Below are 15,993 nucleotides of genomic sequence, written 5' to 3' on the forward strand. Positions count from 1 at the left end.
TGGGACGTCGACAGCTCCAGGGCGAGGACACAGCCTAGCTTCCATTCCATCCCCTATAATCCCTCTTCCCTGCTTTTGACCCTGAAAATCCCTGCAGCCGAGCCACGCTCTCTTGATGTCTGTGTGGCTCAGCGTCCTTTGGCCGTGCATTTCTTGTCCTTTTAAAGGGGACAGGTGTTGAGTACCTAGGGCCGAGGACTAATTAGCCGGGACGAATGCAGGCGGACAAAGCTTGCTGAAAAGCCACAAGCCCTGTGCCTGGAGGCCCAGCCCGTCGCGGCTCGGCCACAGAAACCCGGGACGCGGCAGCTCGCGGACCTCGTCTTCCCCCTCCGCGGCCTCCCCGGCGGCAGCCTGCGTGCACCTGCCAGGGGGCGAGGCGGGGGCAGGCGGGGCCTCACGCTCCAGCACGACCGTGGCAGGCGGCGCTGCAGGCGGCGAGGACCCGGACCCCGCCCCCACCCCGCCCCCGCCCCGCCCCGCCCCCGCCGCTTCCTCCCGCGCCCCGCCCCGCCCCCGGCCGGCGACGCCGGGGAGAGGCGGGGTTTCCGCTTCCGGTGGCGGATTGTTGACGCCCGCGGCTGCTGCGGTGGCGACCCGGCCGTTGGGGAGGAGCTAGCGGGGGAGGGAGGCCGCGCAGTGACAGGGCCGCCGAGGGTGCCGCTGAGGCGACGATGGCAGACGGGCCGGAGGAAGCCCGAGGCCGCCCTCCCGGGCAGGACGACGGCGCCGGGGACCCCGAGCCCGCCCGCTCCCCGGGAGGCCCTCCGCCGCCGCCGCCGCCGCCGCCGCCGCCGCCGCCCCACGCCCCCGGGCCGGGCCGCAGGCCGAACCCCAGGCCCCGGGCCTCGCGCCCGCCGCGGCCGCCGCTGAGGAGTCGGAGCCGCCGCGGCCGCCGGGGAAGCCCGGGGCGGGGCTGCAGGAGCCGGCGGGCCGCGAGGCGCCGCGGGAGAGGCCGGCGCGGCTGAGCGCCCGCGAGTACTCCCGGCAGGTGCACGAGTGGCTGTGGCAGTCGTACTGCGGCTACCTCACCTGGCACAGCGGCCTCGCCGCCTTCCCCGCCTACTGCAGCCCCCAGCCGCCCCCGGCCGGACACGCCCCGGCCTACTACAGCCCCTTCTACTTCCTGGGCGCCGCGGCCGCCGGGCCCGACCCGGGGGCGGCCCCCGGCCTCCCCGCCGCCGCCGCCGCCGCCGCCGCCGCCGCCGCCGCCGCGGGCCTGGGCGCTCGGGCTGCGCACGGGCAGGGGGCGGTCCGGGCAGCGCCAGCGACCAGGGTGGGCTCCGGCGCCGCCTCGCGAAGCCCGAGCGACACCGGGCGGCAGGCAGGTGAGGAAGGAGCCCGACGCGGGGGAGGGGGCGGGGCGGGGCGGGGCGGGGCGGAGGGGGGCCGTACCTGCCGCCGCCGCCGCCGCCGCCGCCGCCCCCCAGGTGGGCGCTGCCCTGCGCTCGCCGCCCAGGCCTTAAATTCCGAGGGTGCAGCCGGGCGGCGCGGCTGCTTTGTCCTCTAGACCTGGTCCCCGGACCGACCCCCTTAGTCCTGGGGCGAGTCGTTTCCACGTGTAGAGGAGACCTTTGCTCGCGGAACTGCCCTCTTGAGCCCCCTGCTGCAGAGAGAGAGGGAGAGGGGGAGATGCGCAGCTTGACTGTCCAGTGGCAAAGCCACCTTGACAGCTGGCGGGGGCGGAGGGGGCGCCGGGGGCGCCGGGGGCGCCGGGGGCGGAGGGGGCGCCGGTAGTGCTGGGAATCGTCCAGACGCAGCTTTGTCATACGGGATAGGATGCACGGTGAGGTGTGGTAGTGTCTACAGTAGAGAATTCAAGAGGATGGGGACACGCTAGCTCGACACCAGGGACGATGAAACGACGCATTTAAAAGGAGATTTTCAGGACCACAAATGGAGTTATGTTCCCTAACTGAATGTTCTTTGTGTATTTGCCTGTTGACTTCTGTAGGGAATTAAGAGTATTTTGTAGGAGTCACACTTTTTTGGTTTATTGTTTAGACTTGTTTGTTTGTTTACTTTATTCAGCCACAGATACAGGAGACAAGAATCGGCTCTCCTGGGCGGCCCCGGGTGGCTCAGCGGTTAGCGCCGCCTGCAGCCCGGGGCGGGATCCTGGAGACCCGGGATCGAGTCGGGCTCCCTGCGTGGAGCCTGCTTCTCCCTCGGCTTCTCTCTCTCTGTCTCTCTCTGTCTCTCATGAATAAGTGAATAAATAAATCTTTAATTTTTTTTTTAAATTAGTGCTCCTGAATTTGGTCCATTCAGAACTTAAGATGTCAGATGGATAATCGTTGAATTTATTACATACAAAAGTAAGACAAGGGATCCCTGGATGGCTCAGCGATTTAGCACCGCCTGCAACCCAGGGTATGACCCTGGAGACCAGGGATCGGGTCCCGTGTCGAGCTCCTTGCAGGGAGCCTGCTTCTCCCTCTGCCTCTCTCTCTCTCTCTGTCTCTCTGTGTCTCTCATGAATAAGTGAATAAGTAAATCTTTAAATTTTTTTTTTAAAAATTAGTGCTCCTGAATTTGGTCCCATTCAGAACTTAAGATGTCAGATTGGTAATCATTGAATTTATGACATACAAAAGTAAGACAAGGGATCCCTGGATGGCTCAGTGGTTTAGCGCCGCCTGCAGCCCAGGGCATGACCCTGGAGACCAGGGATCCGGTCCGCCTTGGGCTCCCTGCAGGGAGCCTGCTTCTCCCCCTGCCTGTGTCTCTGCCTCTGTGTGTGTGTGTGTGTGTGTGTGTGTGTGTCTCATGAATAAATAAATAAAATCTTAAAAAAAAAGTAAGACAATGAATGAAGGTATGATGAAGAACACAGGTATTTACTTTGTCCTAGTAACTGTCTATACTTAACCTTGGTTTTTCCTTAAAAAAAAAAAGTTTAATTTTGTATCATAGGCTGTGGTCACCAGGATTCTCTTTTGAGTCACTCGTGAAATGCTTTGAGTGCCTTAAGTAATGTAATATCTTTGAAATCATTTTTTTTACTCTTAAGGGGCTGAAAGCAAACTTTATTCAGTAAAGAGTGGAGCAGTGTTGCTGTATTTAAATGACATGTACTATCGATGGAGTCAATACCAATAATTGTTGCAAGATTTTAACTTTCTTTTTACTAGCAAGTTACACCTTGACTTTGTGTTTTCCATTTATTACCTAACTTGGGTTCCAAGGTCTATGTGAAATGAGTAATTTTTCCTAACTTTTTTTTTTTTTTTTTTTTTTTTTAATTTACAGGCAGAGAGTACATTATTCCTTCCTTGGCCCACAGATTTATGGCAGAGATGGTGGATTTCTTTATTCTCTTCTTTATAAAAGCAACCATTGTCTTAAGCATTATGCACCTCAGTGGAATAAAGTAAGTTAAGGCTTTTTGCAGAAAGGTTTTAATGTCTACAGTATAGAGATCTTATTTTCTGAAGTTCTGTTCATTTCTGCAAATGACTGTATGGATAATCAGGGTGCCAGTGTCATGATTTCTCCTATAGGGAGCTCCTGTAAGGAACTATCATATTTTTTTCTTGGTGTTAAGAAATAACTACAAAAAAGAGAAAAGCACTTTAATAAATTCTGAAAGATCTGTGGAAATCTCACCTGTCAAAAGTAGGTAAATGTGTTTTTTTGATTCAACTATTAGGCCAGGCATTAATTTCCTGCTTACTGTCCTATTCAGAGTAAAGACAAAAAAAATAAAGAGCTTTGGGTAGATGAACTGATGATAATCAGACGGCATTCCCAAATGGGATTGATTATACTATCAAGCAAGTCCCAAGTGAACTGCAAAGTGAGCCATTTATTTAAGTAATCCTTTTAATATAATAATTAGATAGCAATTATCACTTGCTAAGCATTATCTATATGTTAAGTACTGAGCTCACTTCATATGGATTCTTTAATCTTACCACCAGTATGAGATGTAGAGGTTAATACCTCCTTTTTATAGATTGAAGTTTGGGTTTATAAGAAGTTGAGCCCAGAATTTATAATCACAAAGGTAGTGTCAGTTTCAAGATACAAACCCTTGTGAAATTTCAGGACCCTTGCCAGCAACCCGAGTGTTACTGTGATTCCTCCCTCCCTCTCCCTTTCTGTCCCACCCCCTGCGCAGCCAACCAGGTACCAGCTCCTTTCTTTCAGGCTCCTGAATAGCCTTTAACTCAGACTGTTTACCCTTTACTGTTTCATCATCACTGCTTCTCCCTGGTCCAGTGATTGTCATCTCTTCTCAGGATCATAGCAAAAGTCTTCTTACTGGCATCTCAGTCTCCTGTCTCCTGTTCTGTCTCAGTCCAGTCTGATATAAAAAATCAAAGAGATCATAAATTCTGATTCTGCCCCTCTCCCACCTTAAAACTCTTCGGTAATTTCTTAGTGCCATCAGGATAAAGTCTTGTCTTCCTATCGTTTAACAGATGCTCTTATTTCTTAATCACTTTGACCTTCTATACTTAATATTTGGGCCATGCCACATGGCTTACAGCTTCCATCACAGCCTCGTCCCAAGGCTTCCTCTCTTGCTAGAGAGTCTCTTCCCCTGAAACTTCCCCCTTCTTAGTCTGGCTACCTTCTCTTCATCCTCCACATCTCAGCTCAGATGTCATTTATGGGAAGCCTTCATTCACTAAGTCACATGTACCTGGTATGTGTTTCCCCACTATCAGGTGGTTCTCTATCATCACCCTCATCCCACTTTATTATTACTTATTTGTTGTGCTTTGTCTAGTAGGTAAGAGTCTCCATGAAAGCAGAAATCAGATGGAGTCTCCAGGGCTAGTAAATGAATGTTTTGTGAAACTAAATGGGTGGAAACCTAAAGATCAGTTTAGAATTAATTAAAGTTTGTGACTTACACTAGTGGAAAAAATGTCAATGCAATTGCTCTGGTAAAGAAAATAATTCTTTATAACTCAAAACTATTGTTTTGTGTAGGGATATCTCTAAGTTTGCTATGCATTATATAATAGAAGAAATAGATGAAGACACATCAATGGAAGATTTGCAGAAAATGATGATTGTGGCTCTTATATACAGATTGTTAGTTTGTTTCTATGAGGTAAGCTACGGACTCAGCAAATATTCACATTTAACAGTCTACTTTTAGATTATCAGCCCAACACAAAAAATAATGGGAATTTATGATTATTCATGTTTTTGTCAAATGTCTATTTTTAAATTTTTTTCCCAAATGTTTTTTAACATAGTATTCTTCAAGGTAAAAAATAAACTTTTCTGAGTGTAGACATTTTACAATTTCTTTGTAACATATTTCAGTCTTGTGGTCCAAAAACACACTTCTAAGTTGGTTGTGGAACTTGAAATGTATTTTTCCACAGAAACAGCTTGCTAAAAAAAAAAGTGGGTCACAGAGAAATATTACAATAGATGTCTTGTGGTCTTGAGGGTGTAAGAGACCTGCAGAAATGCGTTACAGCATTAATCTCCAAGTACTCTATGAGATTCTTTCAACTTGAAAATGTTAAAACGTGAATATGGCAAAAAACTAACCTTTAAAGTTGGTAGAGTTGAGCTAGTAAATTATTTTTAAATTATCCTTTTTTTCCTTAGATAATTTGCATTTGGGGAGCAGGTGGAGCTACCCCAGGGAAGTTCCTGCTAGGGCTTCGAGTTGTGACGTGTGATACATCAGTGCTTATTGCACCAAGTCGGGTTTTAGTGATTCCTTCCTCAAATGTTAGCATTACAACGTAAGTTTTTTTTCGTAGCTTTACTGTGTACTTATGAAAATAATAAATTTTAACTGTAGAATTCAATATTATAAGTTACGTCATTTGAAACAGTATTTTTAGGATGCTGGTATTTTTCTTCGTGGCATGTAATAGATAGACTTACCTTTGTTACGTTCAAAACTGAAAAATTGGAGTTTTCCAGTTGTTTTATAGAATTGTAGACCCCTCTTCAGTATACCATGTCAAGATAATCATTTTATGGAATAAAAGTCACAGTAAGAGGGTTTGGGTGGTGATGCTGTCTATATCAGTCTCCATACCTAGTTTGATTATTCTCTAAATCTGTGGTTATAGGGCCAGTTACTAATCTGCCTTGAGCCTCCAGCCTCCATTTGGTAATAATACTGGTCATTATCCCATCCTGAATGGGCAGGAAGAGTTTGGACAGATACATATGCATCCACCCAGCTCTTGGTCTTAAGTGATACGATAGAGCTTGTAATACTGGCAGTACTCATGGCTAGCTGTTGCTGTCTGGCTCTGTGGGGAGGTACAAATAGTGATAATGGGAGTTGTAGAGACTCAAGTAGGCGGCAGTCAGTTGAGCAAAACAAGATACTGGCTGGAATTGCTGCCAGAATGATTCAGAGCTGGGTTGTTATATAAAGAAATATGAGAGACTCTGGAAGCCTTGATTTTGTGGATATCCTCAAAACTTCTTACAGTTTTGTGATTATTATAATCCCGGTTGCTACTTTTAATGAGAGTCAATAATGGCTGTTTATTGAGCACCTCTTATGTAACAGGCATTGTTTAAAACGCTGAATATGTGTTAACTAATAAGATAGGTGCCATTATCCCTTTTTTACAGATGTAGAGCACAAGTGAATGGTAGAAAATGGATATGAAACCAACTAGCCTGCATTATGAGCCACAGGGCTTTCCTTATAGCCTTTTAGTGTACGGAGAGGCAGAAATCTAACACTGGCAGGATGATTCTCCCTTCTGAGCCATGGCTGGAAGTTTTTTAAAGCTTTCTTTAATCATAGCATCCCACAAAGAAAGAATACACAGTAATTTGAATTGTTAGAGCTTCACAGAAGGTAGAAAAAGGGAACTGCAGTAAAGCACATCAATGTAGAAGGTACCAAACACACAAGTGACTATACAAAAGGTAAATGAAGGGAAGAGTTATTCTTATAGCAAAATATCAGAGAAAATGCTGTAAACCTTTAGTTCACGTTCTAAGACATATTCATGATGAAGGCTTTAAAACAGCCCAGGTGGTTTTATCAGAATATAATGCTACTTGAAAATCACTCCGCTATCGAAGGTGAAAACCCCCTCAGTACTTTGTATGTTTTAAATATCTTACTTTGGACTTAATAGGATACAGTTAATCTCTAAGTGGTTGGTATATAATTTACCTGATATTTTTTGCCTTAATTTTTTAGGTCTACTATACGAGCTTTGATCAAGAATTTTTCTATTGCTTCTTTTTTCCCTGCTTTCATCACACTGCTGTTTTTTCAGCATAATCGAACAGCCTATGACATTGTAGCAGGAACCATTGTGGTAAAGAGAAACGGGGTCAGATGATGCCCCAAACAACCCTGAATTCCATACTGCCTGGAATAACAAGACTACATTATGTGTCAAGGCCATCAGTGTCCCTGGTTACACTAACTGATGATTTAGAGATTAAAGCAGGCGCTTCAGTGTGATGCAGGTGACTGCTCTGAAAGTATTGATTTTACTTGAATGCCAAAGAACTTTTCCAGAAGAAAAGCCTGTTAAATTCAAGTGTTAAAAATTTTTAGATCAAAAAGGAGGCAAGTGGTTTTATAATCAACAATGGACAATATATACTTTCTTAAGATCTAAGGCTTTAGAATTTGCTGAAAGCATTTTCAGCTGTTATATCTGCAGATGAAACTTTGAAAAATTTATTTTGGTTTATCCCAAAATGATGGAGAAAGTCCACTTGTGTTTTGTAAACACATTAACTCATAGTTAACACTTCTTGGGGAAATTGTCTTTCCTTTTGGGGAGAGGGAGGGAGGACACAAATTTGGTAATCCACTTGTCTCCCATCCTAGGAGGAAGTGTTAGCTGCAAGAGAAAGGGGCAGATGAAGCAGGCAGTTCCCTCCCCCTGGAGTTCTCAAATCCCTACTGCAGTGTACTGTGGGAATGACGCTATTCTACAAGTATTGTTACTGTTTGAACATGTATTTGGGGGCAAGTTTTGCATGATGATGAAAAAGTATTAAGTCCTATTTGCTATATTATTACTGAATATTTTTAAAGAAAAGGTAAGTTAGTGATTGCTTGGGGAGGGAAGGGGCACCTAAATTTTCACCGTAAATTTAAGTTGAAATTCATGTGCAAGTGTTTTTAGTCCCCTGAATCAAACTATAAGTATGTGGGGGAAAGGTCTTCATCAAATTGTTGCATATTTACTGTAAAACAATAATCCCAGTACGTGTGCAGCATGAAGAAAGTGTTAGTGCTGTTCAGTGTCTTGAATGTACCTTCTATTTGTACACCAGGTAGTCACATACTAGTTAGTTTCTTTTTATATTTTATATAGTTCCATGACTTTTAAAACATCAAGGAGTTAAATAATCTTAGTATTTTATGACAAAATATTAGTAGCCTCTGAAATATTAGCAGTTTTCCCATTATGAACTGTTCTCTCTAAAACAAGGACAAGTACCATTTCCAGACATTTTTCTAAGTTTTCTGGGCCAAAAAGCTTGTTTGGGGCCTGCCAGAGATGATGTTTTGAGGGAAATGTTAAGTAACACTCTGTGTATTGCCATTTTAATTTATTCTACTGAAGCAAAGCTTACTGTTTTAAATGTGTGTGCATGCTCTTGTTAAGTGGCCCAGTTAGCGGTATTGAGATGTACCTGAAAAAGTTTTCTTCCTTAGGCAATTTTTCCAGCCCTGACACTGTTTTCAAAAAACAAACAAACAAACAAAAAAAAACACTAAACTGTCTTGAACACTTCATAATTAGATTGCTTTATTTTTTTATTTATTTTTTTTTTAGATTGCTTTAAAGATCAACCTGGACTTTATTTTTGGTCTTTGTAGCAAATGCAAGACATGTCGATCACTATCAATTTTTATAGTTTTTCTTTGACTTTAAAAACTGAAAATAATCACATTTGATGTCCATAGAAACCTTAACAGTGTCCTAATACCCTTATTATAAAATTTCATAAACCATGTCTTTCAAAATAATTTTATATTAAATCCAACATCACAAAGTTAAGTGTGTCAAAGTACTTAACAGATCATTCACTTATAGCCCCTGGGAAGACGTATGAAACTTACATGGCCCTTCATAGTAGACAGACCCGTTAGGAAATGTTACATAAACTTACCATCCAGTAGCATGTACATTAGTATTAGTGGATACATGATTTTTGCCACTGATGGGGGGAGTTCAAATTGAAATGTCCTTCGGCCATATTGCTCTGAAATATATATTTAATTTAGAATTTCCTCCCAGGTAATTGGAAGGTTCACCATCTAGGCCATTTTTATTTATATAGCCAAGCAAAAACAAGTAAGTAGCCCAGTTTAATTTCTTAAAATATTGCACATTTGCTATATAGGAGTTATTCAGAATCATATTTATATGTAGGTTCATTTAGATCCATCTTAGGATTCAAGTTATATAGTCCTATAAAATAAATATTACTACTTTGCCTTTACATAAAAATGCAAGTGTGTTTGTATTTTGAATCCAGCACTTAGGAAAAGAGATTTTGATTCCCAAATCATTGTGGGGGTGGGGGGTGATGACAAAAACAATGGGAAAGAAGGGAGAGTCGCTTTTTTCCTCTTAGGGTCGTGGGGTGGAGCCTCTCCTCTTTTCAAAAACACTTTTCCATTTAGTATATTTCATTTATAGAAATGCTGATTTCTGTGTCAAAGTGTAATTCTCATGCTGAAGCTCTAGCCCAAAAAGGCAAAAAAGCAAGTTGTTTTTATAGCACAAACATTATCCATCGCTTTTACAAATTAAGAAACAAGGGAACAAAGATTAGAAGTCAAGCCAAGTAAGAACATGGTTTCAGGGAACGTGCCCTAAATAAAACCACAGAACAGGCAGTTAACTCAGGTGCCTAGAAAGTCTCGGTACCCATTACTAGAAACAGCCAGCCAGAGCGGCTAGTGCACCTTGAGAAAAGTCAAGTCTGCAAGTCTGCGTGCTCACGTTCCTGCCGGGCTTAGGGAAGTAGGCGAGGATGGCAAGCCTTGCTGTTGAGACCAGTCCAGGACTACACAAACAAAGCCAGCATGTTTTTGGATAATAACCCTTTAAAATGTTGCCCAACTGACACTGTGTCCACTGGTTCAGAGGTCACTTCTTTCCACCTAAATGTTTACCTTGCAGTTTTACTCAAATACTTAGATTTGGAAAAAAACACATTTGAGGACTCCTTTACCTAAATTATAAAACTAAGTCTTTAGTGTTTGTTGTTTCAAATGAGAAGTAAAAGTTGTTGTAACTGCTTTAAGTGACTTGTGGGAGTGTTTTACTTATGCATAAGTATTTCCAGCAAAAGGAAGGTAGAAAGGAGTTGAAACTATTTGCTACTTGGGAGTAGAAAGCTTTTTGAGAGAGAGAGGGGTATTAAGTACTTTCATTCCACACTTAGCCCTATTCACAGGCTTTTGTTTCTTTTGAAGAATATGCCCAAATAACAGCAGTATTCCAGAAATCTGACAAGGATCATTTGTTACTTGCCACTTCCCATCCCCTCTACCAAAGGCCAAAATCTACAGTATGTGCTTGCCTGGGTGAAGTTCTTCATTCCAAACCATGTTGTATTTCCTTTGCAGTTCATTATAATAGGGCTTGACCCACAAAAAGTATCTGATGGCCTGCCTATAAATAAAATTCAGCATTCTATTTTTAATAATTTGTATGCCACCAGTTTGTATTCTTTGTCTCAATAAATACTTGAACACTAGTGCTTTTGTTTTTTGACTGTTAATTTGATATTTGCACTAGAATCTCCTGCTTAAGGAAACCCTTGGTTCCAAATACAATTTTCTAAGATTTCCTGCCTTCAGGAGAATGGCAGTCAACTAGAGTGCTTTCAGAAATGGAGGTCTACCAAAAAAAAAAAAAAAAAAAAAGTCCGACCTTTTGGGATATATAGGGTTTTTTTTTCAAAAGATTTTATTTATTCATGAGAGACACAGGTAGAGAGACACAGGCAGAGGGAGAAGAGGGCTCCCCGCAGGGAGCCCCATGTGGCACTTGATCCCAGGACCCCTGAGCCAAGGCAGACGCTCAACCACTGAGCCACCAGGCACCATTTTTGGGGTATATTCTTTAAGCAAGTCAGTCACTCGAAAGTTACTCGTAGGTGACGATGCTTAATGTTAAACTAATCCTGCCTTTCGTAGTGGTTAGCCATCCCAACTATTATGCAAGATACTAAGGACCCACGTTACACACGGGGAACCAGAAGTTCAAAGTCTCCACTGGCAAATGCCTGGGCTGGGCAATTTAAACCTAGTTCTGATCTTATGAGCATTTCCTGTTGTAACACAGCTAGAGGAGGAGGACGACAGAATACAAAACCGGTTCCTCAAGAACACAGGTAGGGGACGCCTGGGTGGCTCAGTGGTTGCCTTTGGCTCAGGTCCTGATCTGGGATCAAGTCTTGCATCAGGCTCCTCTCGAGGAACCTGCATCTCCCTCTGCCTGTGTCTCCGCCTCTCTCTGTATTGTTGCTCACAAATGAATAAATAAAATCTTAAAAAGAAAAGAAAACCACAGGTAGTAAATTTAAATGTGGCCAAACGGCCTGGCCTGTGTTCTGTGGACAGTATGGTGTTCTGAGCCCAGGCACAGCCCGCACATTCTGGAACTACAGTGGGCTTCCAAGGTAAGCTGGGAAGCGCTGCCCCGTAGTACTAGTAAATTCAGCTGGCTGGGTCACTACACCCGACACCCCCATTTTCTCTATTCTGTACCAAACATCAGTTTCCATTGAAGGCACAGGCTAACCTTTGTAAAATTTTCATGGAACTTTCAAACTTATAAATAGGCCCAGGAAACAAAGTCATGGGGATGAAAGGCACAGCATAGGAAACAGGAATTCTTAGTAACATATAGTGACTGTCGGTGACCACACTTCTGGTGAGGAGCACGGGTAATGTATAGAATTGTTGAATCACGCCGTACACTTGAAACTAATACAACACGGTGTGTCATCAATACTTGAATAATAAAAATTTCAGAAAACCATGTAATTACAATATTATTCGAAATTAAAGCGTTGGACTAATCTATACAGCCTGGTTACAAACTTAAAATTAGTCCAGCGCTTTAATTTCAAATAATAAAATCCTAATTACATGAACACTTTCAGGAGAGAATTTATACTAATAAAAGGCTAGCTTGAAGACATTTCTTGAATTCTTTAAATTCTACTTCCTCTTAATAGAGAAATCCTAGATTACTTGCAACAACCCAGCACCTAAAGTCGCATGCCTGGACCTCACGCATTCAGTCTTGCGGCCTGGGAAGTGGGCTTACTTGCTTCCACGACACTGCCCCGTGTTCCCCGGACCTCCCTCAACTTTCCCTTGTGTGTGGAGCGCAGGACCTGGGCCTGCCCGAGACCAGATCACAGCTCACAGCACGGAGCCCGTCCAGGGAGGAGAGCCCTCTGCTGGGCCTGAGCGGGGAGGGACAGGTTTGCAGCTGGAGCTGCTCCCGGGAATGTCTACAGCTACACGTGCAGCCTGAGGAGGACGGCAGTGGGGATGGGACATTCAAGTCCCCAGTCCCAGAGATGATTGCAGCTTGGGGGCCAGAAGACTTTAAGCGACCTTAAGCAGGATAGTCAGTCACTTGTTTTAAAGAATAAGTAGTTCTAGCACATTTTTTTTTCTCTAGCACATTTCTTACAAAATCTTAGCCAGTGTAGCCAGAAAGCCTACCATTCCCATTCATGTGGGCCCAGAGAATGGCGAATAATGAACCTGTTAGGTATTAACATCTCAGCATTAAGACCAGATTTCTGGTATTCATTTGCCCTCAAACAGGCCCATGTCAAATGTGTATTATTTACTAAACTGAGGAATATAGAATGTCCCCCCAAACTAGCATCTGCTGATGGCCTAAGATTTTTTATTTTAAAGATTTCACTTGAGAGCGCACGAGCAGCGGGGAGGGGAAGAAGCAGACTCCCCAATGAGCAGGGAGCCCAAAGACGTGGGGCTCCATCCCAGGACCCTGGGATCATGACTTAAGCCCAAGGCAGACACTTCACCGACTGAGCGCCCCCCAACCCGAGGCCAGCAGCCTAAGGTGTTTTCAATACAGAAAAATATCTTTTCAAAATTGGAAACGCAAAAACATTTTGTAAACATTTTAAAGTTCCGAATTTGGACTTCACCAGAAGTTCAGCAAAATAAAAAGACTGCACAAAATAATCTGTGTGCTCAAACTGAGTATAAAATTAGCAAATGCCATCCCAACAGGTCTTTTTTTTTGGACAACAGACGAAATAGTTAAAAAAAATTTTTTTTTGGTGAAATAATCCAAAAGCCACACAAAAGGACCATGAAGTTTTTGTAGGCTGCTTTGGGCCTGTAGACTCGATCAATAAACACTATCTAGTCACCTCTCAAGGAAGATACGATACAAAGAGAAATGGTTACGTGTGTTTATTTTCAATTTTTAAAAAGGTATGTCAATTTATATGCAAAGTAGGCGTGATTCCTAGCACCAGACAAAAAGCAGGGTACCTTCTATATGTTTTACGTTCAGACACTTCCCCCTTCACTTAGGAGTTGTCCAAATCAGTTAAATGTATTCTTTGGAATTTCTGACCATGGCGAACCTTTACAAAAAAGGTTCCCTTCCATTAACACTGGTACCTTCATTATAAGTTAACACTAGAACAAAAAATATTTCATAATTTTTTATTGATGGCATTTATCCCATGGTTTAACATGTTAATTATACTGTAATAAACATGGCTTTAATATTAAACTTTTCCTTATTATCCAAAGTCACCACAGTCCATTTCAGTAAATATAAAAATATATGCTTAATACTTTGTACAATACTGGTTTTTGGTCCAAACAAAACTGGATCAGAAAAGCCAATAAATTCACTTTAAGAATCCCCAATTTTTTTTTAAAGATTTCCAAATGGATTTAGGCAACTTTGAATAATGGGATTTACATAATAAAATCTGAGACAAGACTAAACAAAGAACAAACAAATTTTCTAACACAAAATTAAAATTTCAAGTTCACAGATTTATGTTATGCCAAAAAAGTACAGAAACAAAATTGTATTTACACAAGTTTCATAATAAAATAATGAAAAAGGCAAGACAGGTGATAGGAGAATGAAAATATAGAAATAGCATATAATTATTAAATGGAGAACGCACTAGATCTAATAAGTCCTTAGCATGGACCATTCTTTAATCAGGCTTCCTCTATCAGAAAATTTTAGTGCACAATACACCCAACTCACTCACTTCACACATACACCAGCACAAACTCAGCATAGAAATCATTCACTTCCACATTCTCTAATCTATACAGAATTCCTCCGATATAATTACAATTGCGGTGCGTTCCACAAACGCACATCAACGCACAGAGTGGTGCAGACACAGAGGTTCTATCTATACACAGCCATCCGCGGAGCGGGCTCGGTCCCTGGGTTCAGCCAGCCTATGCCAATCAGGGAAGAATGTGCTGGATTCTATTTTTGCTGAAGAATCAGTCACCCATCTAGCTATTATTTTTTTTTTTAAGGGGAATGGGAGAGGTAAGGGCAGCGCTTCTGTAAAGAAAAAGGAGGAAAGTCCCCAACATAAAGAAGTCCTCAGGCAGATCTGACTTCAGATAACCCTGCGCACAGTACGGGCCAGGATCTGAGAAGCAGGGCACCAGCCGTTGCGGAAGTGTGGTGTGTGACACACCGCGACCTTTATTTCCTGCGCCTAACAGCAGTCTTTATCTTGCGACCAGAAACTGAAGTTCCAGAAGAGGAGAACATATTTTTCCCATTTGACCTGTGAAAAATAGAGTGTATTATGTGACAAGGTGCTCAGGGGAGACTTGAGAACCACCACCATCCTACATGCGGCCGGGGCCAGGGGTGCACAGGGAGGGGAAGCACTGGTAAAGGAAACACATTTTCTGTCACTGTGCGGTGCGCGCACACACACACACACACACACACTCTCTCTCTCTCACGTACACACCTGCTGCTGCACCACAGCTACGACCCTCCATGACTGTAATACGGCCAAGTGATCATACTGAAGAACATCCATGGGGTTTTACCTCAACTATACCATACTCCTTGGTGATTTTAGAAACAAAACACACACACACGCAGGTACGTGCACACACCCCACCGTGTTAAGTTCTCCACATCATATGATTGTCTTACCCCATTGTGAATGCTGGCGAGGACTGGCTGAACGGGAAGCCTCCAGAGCCAGAAGGCTGCGCCGAGGCCGCAGGTGTGCTGGGATTTGCACCAAATGTGAACACTCCTGATGGATTGTTGTTCGTGAAGTTGAAGTTAGTGGTGCTGCTGCCAAACTGGAAAACTGAACCTAGGATAATTAAAGCAGAAAAACTTCATTAGGGTCAAAATGACAGTTTTTCTAGAAAGGACTCTTTTACATACAAAAACATGGGAAAGATTAAGCTTTCTTAGAATCATTTAATATGGGACACCTGGGTGGCTTAGCGGTTTACCACCGCCTTCAGCCCAGGGCCTGATCCTGGAGATCTGAGATCGAGTCCCACATCAGGCTCCCTGCATGGAGCCTGCTTCTCCCTCTGCCTGTGTCTCTGCCTCTCTTTCTCTCTCTGTCTCTCATGAATAAATAAAGTCTTTAAAAAAAATTTTTTTTAAAAGAATCATTTAATATAAAGAAAATTAAAATGAAGTGTTTTCTCCACTGACACACAGAACATACTTAAACAGCCCTGAGCAAGTGATCCAACTTAACCATGACCAAGGAGAAAAGGGTAGGATGGACTTCTGGTTCAAGATACAGAATCAACACACACACTTGGTGCTAACTTCTTCAAAAATTACATTAAAATAATAGTAAAGGGATGTTTACAAAGATGGAGGAGAGAGAAGACAACACCAACAAAACGTAGACACTGGAAGGCTGGCCAGATCCAAGTACTAAGCTAGTGGCACAGATGGAATCATTGACACTAAACATCTCCAAAGGTTTGGGTGCCAGGGGCCACTGGAA

At 43.4% G+C, this 15,993-nt stretch overlaps 2 protein-coding genes across 5 annotated transcripts in view; one reads left to right on the top strand and one right to left on the bottom strand.

Moving 5' to 3' along the window:
- The first annotated feature begins 659 nt into the window (after positions 1-659).
- FAM8A1 (family with sequence similarity 8 member A1) lies at positions 660-10,695 on the top strand. The gene is given in 6 exon segments (XM_038584234.1): positions 660-770; positions 773-1,328; positions 3,253-3,373; positions 4,945-5,068; positions 5,581-5,720; positions 7,157-10,695. Coding segments are annotated over 6 exon segments (1,182 nt in total). The 5' UTR covers positions 660-674; the 3' UTR covers positions 7,302-10,695.
- A 2,701-nt stretch (positions 10,696-13,396) lies between these two features.
- The window catches only part of NUP153 (nucleoporin 153), an 84,452-nt gene continuing 81,855 nt past the window's right edge, over positions 13,397-15,993 (bottom strand). For all 4 annotated transcript variants that reach the window (XM_038584244.1, XM_038584245.1, XM_038584243.1 and 1 more), the window contains 2 exons: positions 15,165-15,333; positions 13,397-14,781 (listed from right to left, as the gene is read on the bottom strand). In XM_038584244.1, the coding sequence (XP_038440172.1) occupies positions 14,697-14,781; positions 15,165-15,333 (254 nt within the window). In that variant the 3' untranslated portion in view covers positions 13,397-14,696. The remainder of the gene's footprint in view (positions 14,782-15,164; positions 15,334-15,993) is intronic.

The sequence above is a fragment of the Canis lupus genome, chromosome 35 (genome assembly GCF_011100685.1).
Source record: "Canis lupus familiaris isolate Mischka breed German Shepherd chromosome 35, alternate assembly UU_Cfam_GSD_1.0, whole genome shotgun sequence".
Taxonomy (NCBI): Eukaryota; Metazoa; Chordata; class Mammalia; order Carnivora; family Canidae; genus Canis; species Canis lupus.